This window comes from Bicyclus anynana, chromosome 2, assembly GCF_947172395.1.
Source record: "Bicyclus anynana chromosome 2, ilBicAnyn1.1, whole genome shotgun sequence".
In the NCBI taxonomy this organism is placed as follows: Eukaryota; Metazoa; Arthropoda; class Insecta; order Lepidoptera; family Nymphalidae; genus Bicyclus; species Bicyclus anynana.
Genome location: NC_069084.1, coordinates 10171701 through 10195908, shown reverse-complemented (window position 1 = coordinate 10195908; position 24208 = coordinate 10171701). Strand labels below are relative to the sequence as shown.

The window sequence follows — 24208 nt, the reverse complement described above, 5'->3', positions numbered from 1 at the left end:
TCAAAAAAACTTGTCTTAAAAATTAGTTTGTTTGTATGACTTACCTTTTCAGGTCTAAGCTGCTGAACCGATTTAGATAAATTTTGGTAAAGAGAGAAATCGGACCTTAGAGCGGAACATAGGGGCCACAAGATTCAATCGAATTTGTCACAGCATTGCTTCCAGAGAATGGTCCTTTCATCCGAGATAATAACATCAAGGTTAACTTTCTCGAAGTATCTATTGAATTAAACATGTACTAGGTCTAAGAGTATGTTTCACGAACCCTAATAAATTTTATCAATCTCATCAAATCCAAATATAGAGCGAAAGAAAAAAGAATAAACCTTATGTGCGTACATAAATTAGTCGAAAGGTTGAATGGAGGTTAAATTTGCTCAACGGAGCATAAATTCTGTCTATAACCCAATAGGTATATGAGATTGTATTGAAGACTTATTAATTTATTTCTATGTATGTATCTTGGCAACCTTGGTAACACTCCCGATGATCCGCGCGGGCCAGGGGGCGTGTACCTCACTTCCCCGCACGCACGCTTTCACATCCGCGCAGTCTTTTCCCCCCCGTCGCACGCATATTATGAGAGTGTCATCAAGTGACGTGCATCAGTCGTGGGTTTTTCATTCATCGCTACCCGCCCCCCGGCCCGCGCGCAACATCGAGAGTGTTACGAACGTAGTTGCCAAGCTATAGTGACAGTAGGTCTGTCTTCATCTGTGCGTATCGGCGTGTACGTATATGTAAACAGGCAGGGCTGCGTCACTTTTTGATTCAGAAGACGGTGTATGAACTTTTTTCTACGTTTATGTATGAACTTACTTTGGAACTGATCCTGTTGCTGGGCTACCGTGGGCACAGTGAGCGCTGCCCTTTGTTCAGGAGGGCGTAGAGCGTTGAGTAATGACGTCTTCCCACTGTTGTCTAATCCCAGCACTAATACGGTCGCCTGGGTGACTCCTCCACCCATCCAAGCTGACAACTTGTCTAGTAGACCCATAGTTTTATTGTTTATATGTTCCTACAAGAAATCGAAATTATGATTATCATGTTATACAGTACTAGCGGACGCCCGCGACTTCGTCCGCGTGGAAATCAATGTAAACTTTTAAGCTCTATTTCACCAATTTAGAGTTTAAATTAAAAAAAAAAATTGAATCCGTAAATATATTTCGTATTTTTTTTATGATTTATGAACAAATTTTTAAAACTCTAAAAATTAAGGACTTTCCATACAAACTTTCAACCCTTATTTCACCCTCTTCTTATTTTATTTTCGCAATAAAAAGTATCCTATAACCTTCTCCGTATTATTGTAAGTATAGATGAATTAATTGCTGTAATGATAAACGTCATCATTCATAATTATCAGCTGAATGGACATCTCTGCTAAAGAGGATACTGCTTTTTGCTGGTTTTCTTTTATTGGGTTAAATATTGCAAATGTACTCGTAAGTAACGATTTCTCACAAAATTAGTAACAAAACGTATTCAGTAGTTTAGAAACATCGTAACTTTTAATGAATAAATAATCAAACGATTTATTCCTCATTATAATATTTGTATAGATAAATTAATCGGGTATCACATCATCTTGGTTTTAAATACCAAAGGTTAAGTGGAGCCTATATCCATAAATTAATGAAGTTTCTTAAAAATTACTTGGATATTTTTCAGGTTTTTATATTTCGAAATTATAATGAATCTAGGTAGTTGTCTAGATTCAGTGTTATATTCAAGTCAAATAGTGATATTCAAGCTATATTTATGTATTAAAACATAGAGTAAATAAGTAAACAAATGACAAAATAACCATTAATAACCATCGATCTCATAGTTAATAACCTATTAAATTACGTCGCTTTACAATTTTCACACCAATACCTACTTACCCTTACGAATTATATTAAAATAATTACTCCTTATTATGTTCCATGAACACTCTCACCAGTTATTGCCGAAGAACACTAATTACAGGAGGATTATTGAAGTTCACATCTTGTTATAAAATTGAAAACAATAGAACTTGTTCGCATATCGCTTTCTATCGACTAACTATGGGTGGGGTTGCTATGGTAATTGCCGTACCAACTTACGATTAACGTAGGCGTAGGTATAGTAACCATCTAGGCTTTTACTTTAATACATCCTCATATTAAGCTTTAGTAGAAAGCACAACATACTATAATAAATCCATAAATTAATTAAAGCTATGTTTATTACTCTAATCTAAATAAATAAATGCGAAAGGTTCATTCATCACGAAATCTGAAAAAAACTACTTGACCTATAGAGATAAAATTTGGCAGAGAGGTTGTTTATAGTTAGTAGACGTCCGCTAAGAACGAATTTTGCAAGAGGGTCAGATTAAGGAGGTCTAAGAGCGGACGAAGTCACGGGCGTCTGTTAGTAGGTATTATATAGAGGTAAAGTTTGTGGGTTGTCGGGAGTAATCACTGGATTGGATTTACTGAACCGATTTTGAAAATTCTTTCACCAATAGAAAGCTACGTTATTGTGAGTGGCATAGGCTATATTTTATCCCTGTAATCCCACGGGAACGGAAATATGAGGGTGAAATCGCGAGGCATCTGTTATACTGTTATGATATCGAAAAGAAATTAAAAACATTGCTTACTTTCCGTTAAGTATTTAATTTTTGACACAACTTTTTACTTAGACTAAACTTACAATTACAATTATAACACTTATTTTAAAGCTTTTTAGATTATCACAGATTTGTACACACAGATTTCTCAACGTTATTTCCACAATCCGTAACACTACACTCTTTATCAGAAAGTACTGGGCACTTTTTTTGTCCACTTTCACAGTCAGTTGCCTCCTTCAACGGATAGATGGCGTTGTATATCTCCTCGGGGGTTTTGCCTCTCGTTTCGGGGACGGCGATGATGGTGAATACAGCGTATGAGAGGGTTATCACAGCTGCAAGTATTAGTGCTGTACGGAGTCCTCCGGCTGCGACAGCTGCGGGAAATATTGCCACTTCTAGTGCATTTGCTATACAACCAGCAGCTGTTACCAGCATCAAAGCACAGCCGCGATACTGCAACAGATACAAATAATGTGTTAGAGATATTAGTTTTTTATGACGTAATATGGTTGTATTACTAAGATATACAAGATAAGCGCTAAAAACTAGTGATGACAAAACAAAAACGTTTTTTTATAATTATCATAGAAACCTGTTTACCAAAAAACTATATTATCTTGGCAACTATACAGAGGCAAATGATAATATAGTAATATGGAATTCACTCATACTTTTTCACACCCAAACGCGAATGTCGGTAGGTACACGGTAAGCAAAGCGAAACTTAATAATATCTATCTACGAGTATAGTACAGCAAAAGAAAATCTCTTTAATTAAATACTACGATACTAGAGTCGAACTCAGGAACTAGCCCTAGCCATATACACTGAACTTACGAGGCAAATCCTAATGGACACCCATGTTGGGTAGTGCCGGACTCTTACCTGCTAAAAACCCCTCCTACCTTCTAGACGTTTGGTGTTCCAGCCATAAAGCCTACCACCAACGTCGCTAGTCTTATTTTACTTCCCATTCTCTCTTTCATCCTTTTTTTTTTTAATTCTTTACAAGTTAGCCCTTGACTACAATCTCACCTGATTTTAAGTGATGATGCAGTCTAAGATGGACGCGGGCTAACTTGTTAGGAGGAGGATGAAAATCCACACCCCTTTCGGTTTCTACACGGCATCGTACCGGAACGCTAAATCGCTTGGCGGTACGTCTTTGCCGGTAGGGTGGTAACTAGCCACGGCCGAAGCCTCCCACCAGCCAGACCTGGACAAAATTAAGCAAATCTCAGTCTGCCCAGCCGGGGATCGAATCCAGGACCTCCGTCTTGTAAATCCACCGCGCATACCACTGCGCCACGGAGGCCGTCAGAGATCCTTCTCCTTGGTCCTTATTATATTGTCCAGATAATTCCTAACTATATTCCATTTCTCACTGCATTATATTTATTACATTGTCTGCTGTCATCTCTTGTCCTTGCCTCTTGTCACAAAATCATCACCTGATAATGGAACATGTCAGCGAGCACGGCGTACGGCGCAGGCTGCAGACCCGCAGAGTCCGCTGCGATGGCCACAGCAATGGCGATGGCGGTGCCATTCGTGCTCACGCCCACCAGCCACGCCGCCAGCGCCAGGGATACTCCCGTCAGTACCGCGCACCATATCAACAAGGGCTGGAAGATTATTTTCATTATAATTTTTGTTTTATAATTATTAGGAACTGAAAGGACCTAACAGCTTCATGGAAATGGGCCCGGACTTTCAAAAAAACCCGAACACAATTGTCGAAAATCAATTAGTACCCACCGACAAAGACGTACCACCAATTTAACTTTCCGGTACGATGTCGTGTAGAAACCGAAAGGAGTGTGGATTTTCATACTCCCCATAACAAGTCAGCCCGCTTCTATCTTAGAGCATCATCACTTACCATTAGGTGATATTGTAGTCAAGGGCTAACTTATAAACAATAAAAAAAATATTTTTATTCAAAGTACGCCTGCGAACTCGCTCGTGTGAATTGGAAAACAAAAATTATTCTTAACAAAAATAACCAACATTCTACCCTCATTTTCGACTGTAGCAAACATTTGTATTGTAGCTTAACCATCTGACTCATAAAGACATATATGTACTTAATTTCGTACTTATAACATTAGTTTAAAGTAGAGATATTAAAACATCCAGTTAGATATCTCGTACAAAGACATATGGGGAGAAAAATTTGATGTTTGTATGGATTGGCTATGTCTAGCACCAGACTCTGATCCAATTTAGAAAGTGTTAACTAAAGAGAACCCCGACCTCCATTTTGATCGCTATAACCGAGTTATCAATTTTGAAACCTATTAGCATACCTAGACGTACCTACCTATCTATGTATACTAATAAGTTTCAAAATTTTCAAAGCCACCCAATTTCATTGTAAAATATATTTTCTATTTTAGAAAGACGGTTTGAAATTCATTGTAAGGCGTACATACTGACAAGCGCGTTTGTGCGTAAAAGGAGGGTTCGCAAAGCAGAAACATGTAAAATTTGTAATTTTTGTCTGTGAGTGCCAAGTTTAACAAGGTTAGTTTGTAGTAATAACACCTCCCCTTATATGTCCCTTAATTAATAACTAAACAATTTGTTCACTGGTGTGCCTACTAACTTTCCTTTAATTTACTACACACACAAACCCAAAACCGAGCCATCTTCCTTAAATCTACTATCTAATATTAAAACGAGCTTAAATTTTGTTCGTTTGTTTAATACCATTAAACTCAAAACTACTCAAACGATTCTAAAAATTCTTACATCATTAGAAAGCTACATCCTTACAGAGTAACATGAGCTATATTATATCATTGTATTCCCACGGAAACGGGAACTACGCGGGTCAAACCACGGAGCGTCCGCTAGCACCCAATAAATCCCAAGACATAATTCGAAGGACCAACTAATGAAGTCAAACTCACCCTTCGTCCAACCCTTTCAACGAGATACAGCGATAAAGCCGACGTCGCCAATTGAACTGCTCCGATTATAACCGCATGTCGCGCCGGTGTCACCAACTCAGACGACATTCCATGTTCCACTGACATAGCTACAACATCAATAGCTTCAGTCGATGTTACTTTATCTATTAAACTGGTAGCTACAGTTCTGTTCAACACATTAGCTACTGTATCAGTTAAACCTTCCCTCGATGTTGTTTTATGTAGTAAACTGCTTGTTAGAGTTTTATTTAACACTTCTATGAATGGTGTTTCATTTACTTTTACTTCTTCACGTGCTAGTACGAACACTCGTTCTGCGTATTGCATGATAGCGAGTATACCGCATACTTCTTGTCCTATAACTGCTATTGCACCGATGATGAATGCTCGCCTTCTTTGTAGATCTTTCACTGTAAATTGAAATTGTAATTAATTCACATAAGTAATTTTCATTATTGTTTTACAAAACGTAATACCATCAAAAATAAAACTAATTGTAAAATATACCAATTCTAGCAACTCAGTTCTTTTACCGTAAAAAGTTGTGAGATCCATGTAATACCAAGTCGATTACTTTATTCAGTCCGTACTTAAAGGACCGGTTATGATGTACTAGCTACCCTAATAACGTCTTATAATAGCCATATAAATATTACAAATCGTATTTAATTCAAAAAACATAGATTGACTTGGCCATCGCAAAAACACAGTGTATTTCACAAGAAATATACTTATTCATTAAGATTGTTAAGAGCGATTGCCAAAACAATGTCTTTTATTTAGAATATAAAGTATTTTAAAAATTATATGGTCAATGGTCACTATAAGATGTTATTAGGTTAGATGATTACACAATAACTAAGACAGAATGTCCCATTAAGTAGGAACAAAATAAATTAACTGACTTGATATTACATGGATCTCACAACGTTTTTTTCCAAAATTCTTAGTCTTTTTCCAAATTTTGTTTTTGTTGGCATTCTTCTTTCTCCGCTAACTAACCTCTGATACCCGTGACAGGCGAAAATAGTCCATCTAACGTGAGTCAAACCCAATATGTTCAAATAGTGGAAGAGATATTTAATTGGAAAACATAAAATGCAAAACCTCATCAAAATTTATATATTCCGTATCTCGATACAAATTTTATGCAAATCATCAGACCCGTTCCCAAGGTACACAAAATATCTGCAAGTTATATATTTATAAGAATAATCGTATTGTTTCAATACTATTTTGTTACTTTATTATTCAGCTATTACATAATTATAATTTCATGTAACATTATTAAGTAACACATGCAAGAGCGTCTTTACAAAGGTACGAAACCTTAAAGGTACTTCGGAAACTTCGTAGCAGAGTTAAACTTCCCCGAAATTAAGAGGTTTCATACGAACATAAAAATGATAAAACAGGTAAGAAGAAAGCTCCGTTAACTATGACTGCATTTTTTTAACTGACTTCATAATGGAAGTTCTTACCCTTATGTATCTAACGTAATATTTATGCAGGCCCAGTAAACCTCTGCATTCGGAGGGCGTTGCTTCGAATCTGGTTCGGACCGGGGCATACATGAAATTAAATGTCACACGGAGAAGAAAAAACACCATGTCCAAACCTGAGATTTTTTTAATTCTCTTTGTATGTGAAATCTACCAATCCACATAGGGCCAGCGTGGTACACTATGAGCCCTCTTGTTCTAAGAGGAGACTCGTGCTAAACAGTGAGTGTTAATGATGATGTTATCACCATCATCCATAGGCGTCCACATACTGCTGGACTGGGTTGAACGTAAGCCTCTTGTAAGAATTTCCAAACACCTGAAACGGTTTAAGCTGTTATGTATCCAAAACTTGGTTGCTTGGTCTATGAATGAAGAGCTACAAAGGACTCCGTTTTAACTTTAATTTAATGTGATGTAACTCACACATTTCTTTAGCGAGGCTAAATGGAGTCTGTTCGCTCTCAGGCGGTGGGAGTGCAGCCAATTCAGTTTCTAACGCAGGGTCGTCTACTGACATACTTCTGAACCAAGCTAGTGCGACGCGCGCCTCCTGCAATAGAAAATTTATTTATAGCCGTGATAGCCCAGTGGATATGACCTCTGCCTCCGATTCCAAGGGGTGAGGGTTCGAATCCGGTCCTGGGCATGCACCTCCAACTTTTCAGTCGTGTGCATTTATAAATTAAATATCACGTGTCTCAAACGGTGAAGGAAAAACATCGTGAGGAAACCTGCATACCTGAGAATTTTCTTAATTCTCTGCATGTGTAAAGTATGGCGATCCGAATTGGCCAGCGTGGTAGACTATTGGCCTAACCCCTCTCATTCTGTGAGAGGTGTCTCGAACTCAGCAGTGAGCCGAATATGTGTTGATAATGAAGATGATTTTTGACTCTTTAAGGTTCCGACGTAAATACCCAATTCAGAGACATTCTCTCTATTTTCTATCTCTCGAATAAGCTACACAAATTAGATGTTGGTATACATATACCTACCTATAATCTAAAGGTGTATTTGAAAATAATAATTTACCTTAATTTTTCCCTTAGCCGCAAGGAAGGATGGAGACTCAGGCACAAAAGCGAACACGAAGCAATGTACCAGAGCTAAGCCCAAGCACCACCATAGCACAGTCCTAATAAAAAAGTGATTGTTATAAATAAAAACATCAGACTAATAATATAAATAACTAAACAACGATAATATTGTAGTAAATCCACGCCGTCTGAACTAAATGAATTCAACATGTAGGTAACTTAAATGAAATTACATATATTTATACAGTTACACTGGAAGATGTTGCGTTTTATCATTTTGCTGAGTCTAAAAACACATTTAGTTTTACATAGAATAAAATCAAGGTGTAGGTTTACAATCTTAAACTGTTTTCTAAACCTAAAGGTACCTACCGAATCACCTCATGCAACTAATCAAGTTTAGAAAATGAAATTACGAAACGTATAAGTAAGTTTATCTTGAAAGAAATTCCCAGAAAACTTAGGTTAGGAAAACAGGTTTTATATTATCACCGTCTTACGATTGAAAATAAAAAGGATTTTGTAATAAAGGTAGGTCCACTTCTCGGCATCTTGTAGACCTGAATATAGAAAGCCGCAAAGTGCTGTAACTACGCAGAAGCGTCCTTTTTAAGAGCGTCTCTGATTTGGCATTTTTAACCGACTTCAAAAAGGAGGAGGTTCTCAATTTGACTCTATAGTGAGTATATGAGTCTATAGTTAAATTAGGATTTCTAAATCGTGTCAACATGGGACTAGCTTAGATACTTACTGTTTATTTATCTTCTAATTATATATTTTGCTAAAACTCCATAAATAGGCCCGCACCAGCCTCTCCGGGTTGGAATATTAAGTTGTAAATGGCTGAGTCAGTACGTATTCTGTGGCTAAGTAAGGATGTTGGACTATCGTCATGACTAAATTCTACTGAGCAACATTGATCTATTCCATAATGGGTATGTTTACCTACAGGTAAACAGATACCTCCGCCTCGTAGATGAAAACAGGGCATACCCATCTACATGATCCTTGGTTATTAAAAAAAAAGGCAGATATACTAACCTGTGTGTCAAAGCAGAGTCTGCTGCCAGATACATTATCAGTACTCCAGCATTGTGAGTCAATGCTAAGGCTGATACAGCAGCACCGCGGTACTTCTCACTGCACATCTGAAATACGAGTAGTAGCTCTTTGGACAAAATGGTGAGTTAAAGTCAAGTCAAGTAGGTAATCATGATTAATTAGTAATTTTAGTGGATAGATTTTGTTCAAAATCGATATAATATGATGAAATCTATACTAAGGTACATCTATGAGGTGAAGTTTGTGGTATTGTCGGGGTAATCTTTGGATTTACTGAACCGATTTTACCGATATCCTCAGCCCACCTCGCACCACAGCGCGAAACGATTCCGATGTGAGGTCGCTATTATAACATAGTATATATAGTTCGAAGAGCCGACGGTCGTTGGGGTTCCAAGGTACCGGATTGGCGACCCCACACTAGAAAGCGCAGTGTTGGTCTACCCCAGACCAGATGGACTTACTACATCAAAGAAGTCGAAAGAATTCGCTGAATGCAGGCGGCTCGGGATCGTGATGTTTTTGGATCTCTACAAAAGGCCTATGTCCTGCAGTGGACGTCCATCGGTTGATATGATGATGATGATGATAATGATGATGATGATGATAATGATGATGATGATGATAATGATGATGATGATGATCAGGATGGTAGATGAATTAGTAACCTCTCTGGCCAGTAACGGAGACAGTGCCCAAGCCGCAGCACCACCCAGGCCCGCAGCAACTCGCGCCGCCACGATGCACCACTCGCCGCCCCACACACTGGCCAGCTTCAGCGACCAGCATATCTGGTAACAATGGCGGCGTTAGGCGTCGACTAAAAGCTATTCACTAACTTTGAGTATCTATAGTTGATCACCAAGTTAGTAGTAGGTATTTCTTAAGTACGTGATTTGGTATTCACTAATACTAGTAAGCGAGAAACAAAAGATAGACGCTCTAGAAATGTGGTGCTGTAGAAGAATACTTGGCATATCCTGGAGACAGTTCCAATCCAACATATCAATCCTCCAATAACTGAGCATCAACCAGCGTCTGTCTTCCATAGTCCAATGTCGCATACTGACTTTCTGTGGTCATATTACACGAAGAGATGACACATCCATAGAGAGACTTGTGGTACAAGGAAAGGTTGAGGACACAAGAGCACGTGGCAGGTCACCAATGCGCTGGACTGACCAAGTAAAAACCGCTCTCCATGGCTCGCCCCACGAATGTGCTAGGAGAACCACACTACGGGAGGAATAGCGACGGATAGTGAAGCTTGGCACCACACCCAAATGACGACCACGACCACTCTGTCAAGAGTGTAACGGACAAAGAAGAAGAATTATTTAATGTAAAAATGTCATTCGGTGTCTGCCGACAATACTTCGTTAATATCATAGATAATTTTTTAAGCAACATAGACTCGCGTTTGACAATGATCTCACCTGATGTTAAGTGTAGATTTGGGAAGGGGAAAAATTTGGGAAACCCTATATTGCGTAAGAGAAAAAAAAATCGCAAAGCGTTTAGCACGTGTCTTAGGGACATCAAGAACATAGGGAATACTTTAGAGCTAGAAGCAAAACCTTTCATTGGCTAGAAGGCGATGTATGTAATGTATATTGCAAACACATATTTACGAGTAATTTATCTAACTGTAACTTGAAAAAATATATATTATTATAATAAATAGTTCTATTGTAACTATAATATTTTAGAGTAGGTACTACTTTATTAATACAACAATCCGCATTGGGCTAGCGTGGTGGGCTATTGGCCTAACCCCTCTTATTCTGAGAGGAGACTCAAGCTCAGCAGTGAGCCGAAGGTTGATGATGATGATGACTACTTTATTACTATTAATGCCTCGTTACTTCAGAGATTAGGTTATGTGGCTTCAGATCCCGAAGTCATACATTCGATCCCTGGGTCATGTGGAATATAAAGGTTTTCATTCTTCAGGGAAATTCTTAGTAGATAAATATTATTAGTTAGAAAGTTAGTGGCCCGTTTATTTTTAAAACACAATAATTCTGACTTCCAGCCTTTCAAGCAGTAATGATTATGTATGAATTTCCAGTAAATAACAGCGGCTTCTAATTAAGGCTTAAGGGCGAACCTTGTGATAAGTCCTTTTACCTTGTAGCCCTTGGGGAAATAACTATCTCAACATTCCCTGTTTATTTACCCGTGGCCTAATTGTGAGACAACGGTGCCGGTAGACCCAACGTGGACCGTGGATAGTGGTGGAATCAATGATAATGGAATAATCAACTTGGTGTGAGGTGTTCACTTCACAATCAAGAAGTAAAAATTAAGTTAAATTAAACCATTTTTAACCGATTTCAAAATAAAAGGAGGATTCGACTCGATTCGATTCGACTCGATTCGACTCGTATGCATGTTTGATACCTCTTATCATCGTCGTTTTGTAAAACTCTTTTTATTTGAAAGAGTACTTCTCGATAGGTCCCATTTAATTTTCATGAAAATTGGTTTAGTAATTTTGAGTTAAAATTAAAATAACCCAACCCCAAAAAAATTAAATTGCCCATGTGGGCTTATTGAAAGGTGAGTGGTAGCATTATCAGAAGCTAGATAAACTGACCATTGGACCGTAGCAGTTCAAATCATCGATCGTAGATCGTTAGATGGGCTCCGAAGCGTCGCGGAATTGTCATTGGTTTCGCAAATACTTATGAATGAAAAGTAACAACTTTCTCAATATATTCGTGTCGCGGCTTGTGTTTTACACTTCCAAAATGATCACGAACGTATAATTAAGGAATTAAACAGGAAAAAACAGTAAAATATTTTTTAAGTCACAGCATGCTCTTGTTGCATACTAAGTTAAGATGTGCCTGCACGTCTTGAGTAATGACATAACATTGTGCGTTTTGACATAACAACGTCTAATAATTCGATGGAGCCGACCGATCGGAAAAAAGATGACGTCAAGCGTCGTTCCCTCGCTCTAGGGTTGCCAACTTTTTTTACAAGAAATAAAGTATATTCTGGTTTATGAAGATTATTAAACAGTATTTTAGAAAAACGAACATTTTCTTTTGAGAAATGCAACCATTTCATCAGTATTTTTTTATGACGTTGTCGCGTTCAACTATCGTCAGTAAACCGACTTTACAGACAACCGATTTTTTTTAATATGGAGGGGCCCATCTAACGATTTATATCGATGGTTCAAATAGTCAAAAAAAATTAACAACCGTCCATCGTACCGACCACAAAGGAAGCCGACGTCCCAATGAGCGCTACTTTTCTTCCAGCAAGCAGAGCTCTAGCGCTGAGTGGTACACCGACGAGCGAAGCAGCGAACGTAGTCACAGAAGCGATGACTGCCCCGCGGGAGGCTTCGGGGCCTGCTTCGCCACTTGCGAGGGACACCCAGCCCATTGCCAGCCCGAATGAAATGGTTGGCACGTTAACTAGGGGTAATAAAGAAAATTAAGTTCAACTAAATTAAATAAACAAGCAATTAATAAGCATTACAAATGACTATAGATATTTATAAAGAGCGGAGGAGGTTACCAATTCACAATTTTTTAAATATTTTTAAATAAAAAAAAAACATTTTGAAAATTTTTACAAAACCGTCCAAAACACGATTTAATTTTTCGCTTTTAATTTTGTTTTTGGGTATTTTTAATTTTAAGTCTGTTGAACAATATTTTTTTCCAATTGTTTGTAATCTACCCTCGATCTCGCATTACTGAGTTTTAAGTGAGAAGAAGATAATAAGTAATATTGTTTTATACTCGTAAGTAGAGTCTGGCTAATGAAAGTAGAGATTGAAATCGTCCGCCAATTTTAAACAAATTGAAAAAACATGCTTTTTTTTTAATTTGTTTAATTTATTTTTTGTTCGTGAATAGGTACAATAAAAAAGTATTAAACTCAGTTATTCCAATATTTGCTCTATAATTTTCAGAATTAACACCGATTTTTTTTTAGCAGGCGATTTCAGTCTCTACCTTCTTTCATTAGCCAAACTCTAAGGATCTAATATCAAAAAACTATGCATGAAATTCGATGTTTAGTAACACCGAGATGTTTAGTATAAAATATAAGCAATTACTTAAAAAAAAAAAAACACAAAAACGTTTGTTTACTGGTATTATTTAATGCATATTTGCATATTAGCTTTATTTTGACTACGTGCTTTCCGGTTAGTGTTTGTTTTGAATAATCGATCGAGTACTCGCTTCCAGAAGGCCAAGAGCATACTGTTCAAACACATCTGTTGCAACTTAGCACACACGCCTAAATATATAAGACGTGGGGAATGTTGTAATAACGAGATGTAGAGTCAATATTGGGACTAAATAGAATAACAGTTTTATTATTGCTACGTGTATAGTCGGACGCAATCTTCATCATCATCATTATCATTATCAGCCTGTGGACATCCACTGTTAGTAACCTCAGACCAATTATTGTATAGGACCTGCCTCGCTAGACGTTACTTTTCTGTCAAAGTATATGATCAACGATCTAATGCGATTATAAAAACTGTCTCTAAAGAATCGATGTTAAATAGTTGTAATCGTGTTCGTCGGTTAAAGAGCTCCGTAAAAATATCTTTTTGTGTAATTGAATTGTGTAAAAAACGGGCAAAATCTTTAGTTTAGTATAAGATATACAAAATCTAAGCTCGTTTTCTTCAGAAAATGACAGACAATTTTGTTCGTGTGTGATACAGGTCCTTCTATAATTGGTCTGAGGCTAGACACACAACATCCAGCATCCAGCAGCTCCCTGCAACCCGCTTGATGTGCTCGGTCCACCCAGTGGCAGGTCGACGAACACTGCGCTTTCCGGTGCTAGCTCGCATTCCAACATCTTGGGACCCAACGTCCATGGCCTGTGTCAGACTAAACACCGATTGTTCATGGATTCTGTTCCCGTTGGACTATCGTCGTACCTCCTAACCCATCATGCGCACGGACGTTAAAAAGCGTTCAAATACAACAAATGAATTCCCAAGTATTCACACGACAGCGTTTTAAAAACACATCGCTTTTTTTCTAACATTGTTGAATTTTCTTTTTTTTTGCGTTTGAAATAGGTCATGAATTAAATTAAGAACGTTATAAAAGCGCCAACGCTGGGTTTTAATGAATAGCCTTTTTACCCGACTGCAAGAAGGGTTATGTTTTTCGCGCGTATCTTGTATGTATGTATGTATGTATGTATGTATGTATGTAATATTCTTTATTACCTCATATCTTCCAAACCGCTGGACGGATTTACGTAATTAAGCTATCATTAGATTTGTCTCAATAACCCAAGTGTTCTTAGATAGGTGAAATTAAAAAAAAACAACAAGACGACTCTGAGACGCTATAGACTCGAGGTGAAAAAAATTTTTTTTTTTTTACTATTGCAACATGGGTATCAAAATCAAGGGCTTTTTGTGAGGAATTCAAAATGGTATATCATAGCCATGTTAAAAAAAAACTATAATTAGAAAAACGTTATTTATTAATTGTCTATACAAAATACGCGAGGCGGATGACTATAAGGTGCGAGGTTTATGAAGTGAAGTTATATAACACCTAAAATATACAAAACTAATTATATTTATTTAATTAATTTATTTATTACTCTCGTGTGAATGAGGCCTTCGGCTTTATGTGTAGTGTGTGATATTGAACTGGTAACTTTACTATACTTTTTTATATACACACTATCTATTTAACTATCTTGTGCACGTAATTCACACTTGATCAGTTTTAATCACCTAAGGTTTTGACAGCCTCCGTGGCGCAGTGGTATGCGCAATGGAGTTACAAGACGGAGGTCCTGGGTTCGATCCCTTGCTGGACCGATTGAGGTTTTCTTAATTGGTCTTACTGGTGGGAGGCTTTGGCCGTGGCTAGTTACCACCCTACCGACAAAGACGTACCGCTAAGGATTTAGCGTTCCGGTACGACGTCATGTAGAAACCGAAAGGGGTGTGGATTTCATCCTCCCTAACAAGTTAGCCCGATTCCATCTTAGATTGCTTTTTTTTTCCTGTCTGAGTAGGTGCCGATAGCTCCCTGCGGAACCACTACGGTCACCGGGGGGTCTTAGATTGCATCATCACTTACCATCAGATGAGATTGTATTCAAGGGCTAACTTGTAAAGAATAATAAAAAAAAAAGTTCATTGTTACATTTCAATCTAAATCGGCTTACTCGTCAAATCGTTAACCGTGATACACCTGCAACATTGTTATCAATAAATCATTGTTATGGTAAAATAGTAATTACATAAACTTGCCCTAAATATATCAAGGAAAACGCCTTGTTTTTTTTTTCCAATAACAAGGTAGAGCCTCAATAGCTCAACGGTAAAGCGGTCGGGCTCATCACCGAAGAGCTGGTTCGATCTTCGCCCCGTTGGTCTATTGTCGTACCCACTCCTAATACAGGCTTTCCCGACTAGTTGGAAGAGAATGGGAATATTAGTCATATTTAAAAGAAAAGGTCATATGACAAACTAGCGGACGCGCGACTTCTTCCGGGTGGAATTTAGTTTTTCACAAATCCCTCGGGAACCATTGATTTTTTCGGGATAAAAAGTAGCCTTTGTGTTATTCCAGACTATAGTTTATCTCTACTTCAAGTTTCAGGTGATTCGTTATACTAGCAGAGGCGTGAAAGAGTAACAAACATTCATACCATCAAAGGTTTTCGCAAATCTCGGGAATCTATGGATTTTTTCGGGATAAAAAGTAGCCTATGTATTAATCCAGATTAAAATCTATTTCCATTCCGAATTTCTGCAAAATAGTAGCGGCGTTAAAGAGTAACAAACATCCAAACAAACATAAAGTTAGCCCTTGACTGTGATGTCAAATGATACTAAATAGCGATGCAATCTAAGATAGAAGCAGGCTTCCATTGGAAGATATATAAGTTTATACTACTCATATCTTTGACGGTTTCTACGAACCGACGGACTAAACCATTTAAAAAAAGGAAATAAATCTTATATAGAGCTGGGAATCCAACCCAGGACCTCCCTGTTGAGAACCACTACCAACTGCGCATGATACTGTGATGGACCTGCCAATCAATGCATAGCTTTAAATAATGTGTTAAAAAACATTTACTTAGTCGAGGTTACTACACCATCGATGAGTTCTGTAATAATAAAGATGCTAGGAGGCCGTTGTATCAGCTTCCACCTTCACACAGGAACAATTTCTTATAGTTTTACTATAAGAAATTGTAATGTTTTCAACAATTGTAAATTATAATAATGTATGATTTTTTTTTAAAAGAGCAACTGTTGAGTTTCTTGCCGGTTTCTTCTCAACAGAACCTGCTTTCCGAACCGGTGGTAGAATCTTTACAAATAGTCGACTGACGTATCAAAACTGAGCCTACTTGAAGGAAATTAATTGTGATTTTTTTTTGAGGCTTTTCTACATTAGGAAACATTTAACCCAATGCCAAAATATCGCCATCGACTTTGAAATAATCTTAAGTAGCTAGTTATCGACTAATAGGCAATTTCTCCGTGGGAAAATTAGCCACAGCCATTGTTATGAATTATTGTTTTAGTCACTGTAAACTATTTAAAGAATTCTATACCTAATTTATACTTGGAAACAAGGCCGGACCGTCCATACGGCGAACGGAGCGGTCGCTCCAGGCGCCAAATCCTAGGGGGCGCCGAAATGGTAAAGACAAGGCTTTAAATATAGACGATCGAAAAGAAATAAATTAAATCGATCGTCTATATTTAAAGCGAAGAGATGAACGCGACGTGCGCGAATTTACTTCTAATAGAGGCGTCTTTCTTTACCTATGGTGCAGGGAGTGCGTTGATTTTAACCCGGGTATATACATGTAATAGAGGGCGCTACGGTGATGATTGCACCCGGGCGCTTCGTGAGCTAGAGTCTTTACCTGTAGTGCATGGGATGCGTTACACCCGCGTGCCGCGATCTCAGGGGCGCCCAAGCGCCACTCGTCGCGCGGGTTCTATAGGTACTAAGCGGCGCTAGGGTGATGATTGCACCCGGGCACTACGTAATCGAGAGACGGTATTGTGCCTGATTTTCAATTGGTCTGAATATGGTCAAAATCTTCGCGTTCCATAAGTTTGTAGCCTAAGTAAACCAGGAAACTACAAAGCTATATTTTTTTAGTTAATTTATTTTTCAACTTTATTTAGAGCTCAATACACTTATTTTGTTGGCCTGGAAACATTTCTATACCAGCTATTTTTTTTCTTTAAACTCTTAGAAAATGCATAGACCACTTTCATAAAAATTTTGAACTCGATAAGTGCTTTTTCTAGCTTCGGAAATAGATAAAAGTCTGATGAAGACGAGACTAGATCATATGAATAAGGTAGGAATTCTAAATTATACTGATGAATTTCTGCTATGCTTTAACAAACGTTTCACACGTTTGTTAAAAGCATAGCAGAAACTCGCAAATTATCCTGATGAAACAAAACTTTTCTTCTCAATGACCATGGCCATTTTTCTTTAATTTGTCCTCTGAAACATCGCAGCAGATTTCACTATTAAGCAGAGTTTATATTTACGCCTTTTTTTAGTAATCCACCGTAATTACATCCCGCGAATCTCAAAAAGCTAAGACCATTACTTTTCCAACACGCAAAACTGCTTCTGCCTTTTTGGAACATTTTACCCAAGCGCAAAAAACGCTGCCATTTGGCCGCGAACTTTGTTCTGCACCGGCCTTCGGCCGGGAGTTTGTGATAGGGCTTCTGACTGTGACTATGGCTGGGCATTTTACCCAAGCGCAAAATACGCGCGGCCTTCGGCCGCGAACTTTATTGTGCACCGGCCTTCGGCCGGGAGTTTGTAATAGGCCTTTGGACTGTGGCTATGGCTGGGCATTTTACCCAAGCGTGAAAAACGCGCGGCCTTCGGCCGGGGGTTTGTGATAGGGCTTCTGACTGTGACTATGGCTGGGCATTTTACCCAAGCGCAAAAAACGCGAACTTTATTCTGCACCGGCCTTTTTGCTAAACCTTTCTTCTTCAAGTTCTTCATTGCAGTGATTATGTTTATTATTAAGATTAAGATACTCGATTTTTTTTCATGTTAAAAAATACGAGTATCTAGTCACGATTTGTTTGAAGGGATCGCGTGGGGAACGTAACGAATGCATAAAATTTTATTGTATTAATATAGCTATACATTCAATAATGTAGCTTTAACATGAGGGTAATTTAAAAAAAATTAATAAAAAAGAACAACCGACCTTAAAATCATAAAAAAGTTTCCATTAAATTAAAACCGAAACATAACATCGTATGTGCTACCTTCTGATCAGTTTGAAGGCGGTCAAGTTAGTGCTGTGTTACTTAAAGCCGTATCTGAAATAAGTATCTGAAAATCCAGTTAAAATCTTTATGATTTAAACGGCTTGAATCGAATCGAAACCGAAAGGTCGAATTGAGAAAACTCCTCCTTTTTTTGAAGTCGGTTAAAAATGTATGACATTCCGATATAAATTAGGCTACGAACTTTTCAAACGTCCCTAGTATATAATGTTAGGAGCAAACAGGAAAGGCGCCATAATTGGATCTCGCTCCATTCTAAAATTTACCTCGGTCCGGCGCTGCTTGGAAGTGACTATTTACTCGAAAACCGTACGAATTCATAGCTTTTTCCTATACATAAATAACATATTATGGCAGACATTCTAAGTTAATATAGCCTACCAACATATAGACCTAATAAAGACAATGACACTCACAAATGTCTATCCATCATCCTCACTATGAACCTATAATCGGCTCACTATTGAGCACGAGTCTCCTCTCAGAATGAGAAGGGTTAGGCTAATAGTCCACCACCCTATAGGCCCAATGCGGATTGACAGATTTTACTCACATTTAAGCTTAGAGTTTCTCTATAACTTTTTTTTACTTTGAAAGTTAGCTTCATTCGAGAGCAAGAGGATGAAGTTAAAAAAAAAGTTATATTCAGCTTTTATATCGCAATTCGGTTCTCTTTATACGCTCTCTCCATTTTAATAACACAAGAATAAAAATTGGCGCGTATATGTGAATACACAATGAATATTCATATGAGAATGATGAGATCCAAATACAAAGGATTTATTTTATATTTAAAAATTGTTGTTTTATTTTTATTGACACAGTATTTATATCCCAGACTTGGTGTTCATTTAGCTTTGCATGGATTTAAATGATGTTGATGTCAAAGATATTATAAAAGAGATATGTCACTAGCGCGTCAAAATTGAGGCGTACAAAAGCGGCTAATTGACCGCATTTCATTGAGTCGCGTAGTAAACAACGAAAGTTATTTAAACAAATTGTTAAGAATTATTAGGCAACTAATTCTAGTTGACGATATTTGATGATAAATGTACATATTAATATAGCTTAGAATATAGTTACTGTTAAGTAGGCATTCACTGAAGATTGTTTTAACATAAGTATTAATATATACTATTGTATATATTAATACTTAATTAAAATTTATGATTATAGCATAAATATAATCAATGTATTAAAATAAGTCAACATAAGTATACATTAGAGGTAATCAATAATATATCAGATTAGTGCGAGCATATTATACACATTATATTGTAAATGACTAATTAGAGACTGTAGTAATAAGTAGCAAATAAATGTTCAAGCTATTTGTGTTTATTTCCCTTTGTTATAAGTTCATAACCTCATATTATTGTTAGTTCTAAACTGCTCGGCGCTCTGTACATTATAAGCTTAGAATAACGCTATCTCTGTCTGATTTGCCTTCCTTGTCTGTATCTATATCTATTTAACCCATACATTCATCACTTTCACTATTTCTCTATTTACTGCAAGAAACAATAAAGTATGCGAGCGCTTGTAAAGCAATAAAACTTGGCCCCCCAATTATGAATCACGGGAACAAAAACGGAAACTGAAGGGAAAATGGTAAATCACCCGCTGTCCTAGAATGAAGACTGAACTGAACCAGCTCTCAGAAGAAATTCAAAACACCCTGCAAGATAGAGCAACCCAAGACTGGGAGGATAACATTGAAAAGGCCAGCGAAGATCCCATGTCTCTACACAGACTCTGCAGGAACTTAACTAAGACGCCGAAACCCAAACGGCCTCTACTGCACGAGAACGGAAACCTCCGTTACCGTGCAGAGGACCGGGCGGGTATACTAGCGAGGTTCCTGTAGAAACAGTTCTCACCGAACGAAAACCACGCCAGGCACACCAGGATGGTGACTTTACATAACCATAAAAAACACCCTGGAACCGAAGACCCAGATGAGGAACAAATCTTCTTTACTCCAGGCCAAAACAAGATCATGAAAACGCTGCAAGCCAAGAAAGCCCCTGGTGCTGACGAAGTGACTAATGCCGCACTACGTCACCTGCCAAGAAAGGCAATCGTCGCACTGACCAGGCTGTTCAACTGTATTCTACGCGCGGCCCACTTCCCCAACAGCTGGAAGCTCGGGCACATTATAGTGCTACCGAAGCAGGGGAAGAACCCATCGAAGCCTGAGAGTTATAGGCCGATTACTCTCCTGTCGGCCATATCAAAAGTATTTCAAAAACTCTTACTGAAAAAGATAGAGCCACACTTCAATGCCCGACCAGAGCAGTTCGGCTTTAGAAGTGAGCACAGTATCATGCTCCAAATAAGTAGAGTGCTCCACATGATGGCCAACGCAGCTAACAAAAAAGAGAAGACGGTAGCTATTTACATTGATATGGAGAAGGCCTTCGATAGAGTCTGGCACGAAGGCCTACTCTATAAAATATCAATAAACATAACGATTCCTCATAGAGCCCAAAGAACCATCTGCTCCTTCCTAGAAAACAGGCGATTCCAGGTGCGGGTAGAGTCGGAGTTGTCCGAGGAATACCCGATAAGAACAGGCGTTCCGCAAGGTAGCTGACTTTCGCCAACGCTTTACTACATCTTTACTGACGACATACCAACGACTCCGTACGCTGACGATGCCGCCTTCATCACATCGTCTATCAATCTAAACAGAGCACAGCAAAAGATGCAAGCCCAACTAGATGCTCTACCTGATTGGATCCAAAAGTGAAAGTGAAAGTGTAGAAACTTAACGATGAAACACCAAATTAAATATGCAGCAAACAAGACTAGAGTGGCCACTCACTTGCTCCACCCAGTGCTCTCATCACGCCTGCCGCTAAAACTAAGATAGGGATGTACAAAACATATGGACGCCCCATTCTTACGTACGCGTTTCCGGCGTGGTACTCTCTAGCCGGCGAAAGCAACAGGAAGACCTTGAGAGCCCAACAGGCGAAAGCTCTGAGACGAATCACTCGAACGCCCCTCGATACGTGTGTCAAACTATTGCGAGAGACCTCCGTATCGAGGCTCTAGACGAAGCCATAAAGAACCAGGTGGTCTGTGTATACACCCACACATAAGGGAAACACCCACCCGATAGGTTGGCTCTATCTAGAGACATCCTGTTGGGAAACCACCAAGAAGACGGAACTCAAATGCAGCCTCTACATGGAGCCCACGGAGGACTTCATAAAATAACAAAAGAAAAGGAAGAGCACCTCCAACCGGGGGTCAACCCAAGGACCACAGTACAGTGTAGTCACACGGCACGAAGAATGACCACACGGGGGACCCCGGTCAGGTCTCCCCTGGGCCATTGCGGGCCCGAGAGATGAAACTAGTATGAATCATGCATTTCTCTCTCGAAGCTACAAGCGAACGCATCTACTCAATTTATAAGAAATTACGTGTTTTTTTTACGCTACTACGCTACACTACTGTGGTTTGGACGATTGGCAATCAAAAGCAAACGATAGGGAAAAATGGAAAAATCTGGAGGAGGCCTTTACCCTACAGAGGGGTTCTCATTTTAAAAATTAAGGATATATATATATATATAATACATAGACAAAAAGAAAGAAAAACAAATAGATACAAATAACATAAAAATTATTAATAAAAAGATATAATGCAAAAAATGTACTAAGTATAAAAGTGTTACCTACTTTGTTTTGTATAAAAAGTATTTGAATAATTATCTTAATAATTATCTTATGTAAATGGGAAATAATAAAAGGCTTTTTTACTCATTTATTTTTTTATACTTAAACAATCTCGAATTGTGTCCTTAGGAACTTTAAAAACTGTATATATATAATATATACAGGGTGTCCTTTAAATATTAAGACGTACATTACAAGGTGATAGCTGACCTCAAGGCATACTAAAATAGCGCAATGTATGTTAACTGAAATTATTCTAATAAATTTTCAGTGTACCTGTCACTTATATAATTCAAGAACTTATATTGAATCATAAGATAAACAGTTGAAATGACAAAAACAACAAGGAAAGTGTAGTACAAAGGCAAGTCGTTATTTTAAAAATATTTAGTTTAGTCGTAGTCAACTAAAACCCTTTTATTTTCCCGTCTGTCTGTCCGTCCGCGGTTTAGCTCAGAAACTATACGTACTAGAAAGCATGAGTATGTAAATAATATAAGCCTAAAGTAAATATATAAAACTACCGCCCTGTAGAGTATGTCGTACTATATACAAGCCAACAAGGACTTAAAAACAAAATTGTGCATGTGTGCGTTAGTGGAGTAGCTAAAATCGGCTCACGTTTTGCGGTGATTTTGTAGGCACGTAACATGTGTATAGTATCAAATGTCATTGGTTGATGTAATAAAAACACAGATGTTTGTAAATAAACAAATGCAAAGTGAATTAACGATAGATTACTGTATTTTTAAAGCCACGAAAGGTACAAAACTGGTAGGTACAATGTTATGTTTAATTTTAGATGTAAACAACACAACTTACTCAGAAGGACAATCATCACTTGGTTGATGGCACATTTGATTCTTGCCAACCACACCAGCCAAGAACTTTTCACAGTCATTGTCTAAATATTGACTATATTTACAAAGATATAATATAGCAGATAGTTCAACGATCATATATTTAATCGATATATTGATCTATATAAACCGAACTCTTAATCACTGTTTTTTTCAAACCGCAGGCGCACGTCAGTCTTCGTTCTCGTTTGTTACGTTTGTATGACCGACGCGGGAGATCACTGTCTTAAACCAGCCGTGTCTCTTGCCTAATTTATTCTGTACGTGCAATACTTTTAAAGCTGTAAGTTCCAGTATAGATTATCCTCTGGCATACATCCAAGTTTTACCCTTCAAGCAAAATAGGCTCGGGGAATATCCTGCCTAGAGTTCTATAGACTCTTTAAGTTGCTATGACACAATACATTCATATTCGGACTGAAGAATGGCATTATTCTTCATATCAAAGCATCTCGAAGTAATCATACATTCATCTGTATTCTACGTACTTACTAGCTGATCCGGCAAACGTCCTGATATATAAGTTTATATCATATTTTTTTTCTAACTTATCCTAAACTAATACAAATAAACTATTACAAAGTATGCCCACGTAGAATGAGAATGGAAAGAAAGAAAGAATTGTGGCAAGAATACTAGCTACATTTCCACGCCAAACAGCTAGGCCATTCACCATTTGAGGCAATTAGCCGTGGTAAAATTTTCTCATAATAATTAAAATTGCGATTAAAATATGTAGGAGAACAAAGCAAACTCGTTACTTTATTTCTTTAGTACACATTGAGCAGCACCCTCCTTCCTCCTTTAGTGCTGTTAACTCATTTGTTTGAAGCTCAACATATTTATTAGACAGAACCTTAGGAACCAAAGGTCTTGGTGGCTCAAAACATTTAAGCTTATCCAGCAGTGGAGTTAAAGGTCAAAACCCCCTTCCACAGAAACCTACACCCCTGACTAATAATATTAAGTTAAACTGGATTTGAGTTGGGTAGTCGGGTCACATAAGATACTACTTATACCTAATATGTCGACGATTGCATGCTTTTGATATGTGGGGGTTGAGAAAAATGTTTAAAATTTCCTGGAAACACTTCCTTTCCACACTCGAATGCTCAAGTTCTAAAAAGAGCCGATTGTCACTGTAGCCTCAATCGTAGTATGACAATCATAATGAGAAGAA

General features: G+C 37.9%; 1 protein-coding gene across 1 annotated transcript in view; it reads right to left on the bottom strand.

Moving 5' to 3' along the window:
* Positions 1–23235, bottom strand: part of LOC112053076 (solute carrier family 2, facilitated glucose transporter member 8-like) — a 34073-nt gene extending 10838 nt beyond the window's left edge. The window contains exons 1-11 of the mRNA XM_052885319.1: positions 22991–23235; positions 12383–12585; positions 9820–9942; positions 9131–9237; positions 8085–8187; positions 7476–7602; positions 5527–5957; positions 4063–4236; positions 2733–3064; positions 1660–1714; positions 820–1018 (exon numbers count right to left, since the gene is read on the bottom strand). Of these exons, the coding sequence (XP_052741279.1) occupies positions 820–1018; positions 1660–1714; positions 2733–3064; positions 4063–4236; positions 5527–5957; positions 7476–7602; positions 8085–8187; positions 9131–9237; positions 9820–9942; positions 12383–12585; positions 22991–23069 (1933 nt within the window). The 5' untranslated portion in view covers positions 23070–23235. The remainder of the gene's footprint in view (positions 1–819; positions 1019–1659; positions 1715–2732; positions 3065–4062; positions 4237–5526; positions 5958–7475; positions 7603–8084; positions 8188–9130; positions 9238–9819; positions 9943–12382; positions 12586–22990) is intronic.
* Between the last annotated feature and the right edge of the window lie 973 nt (positions 23236–24208).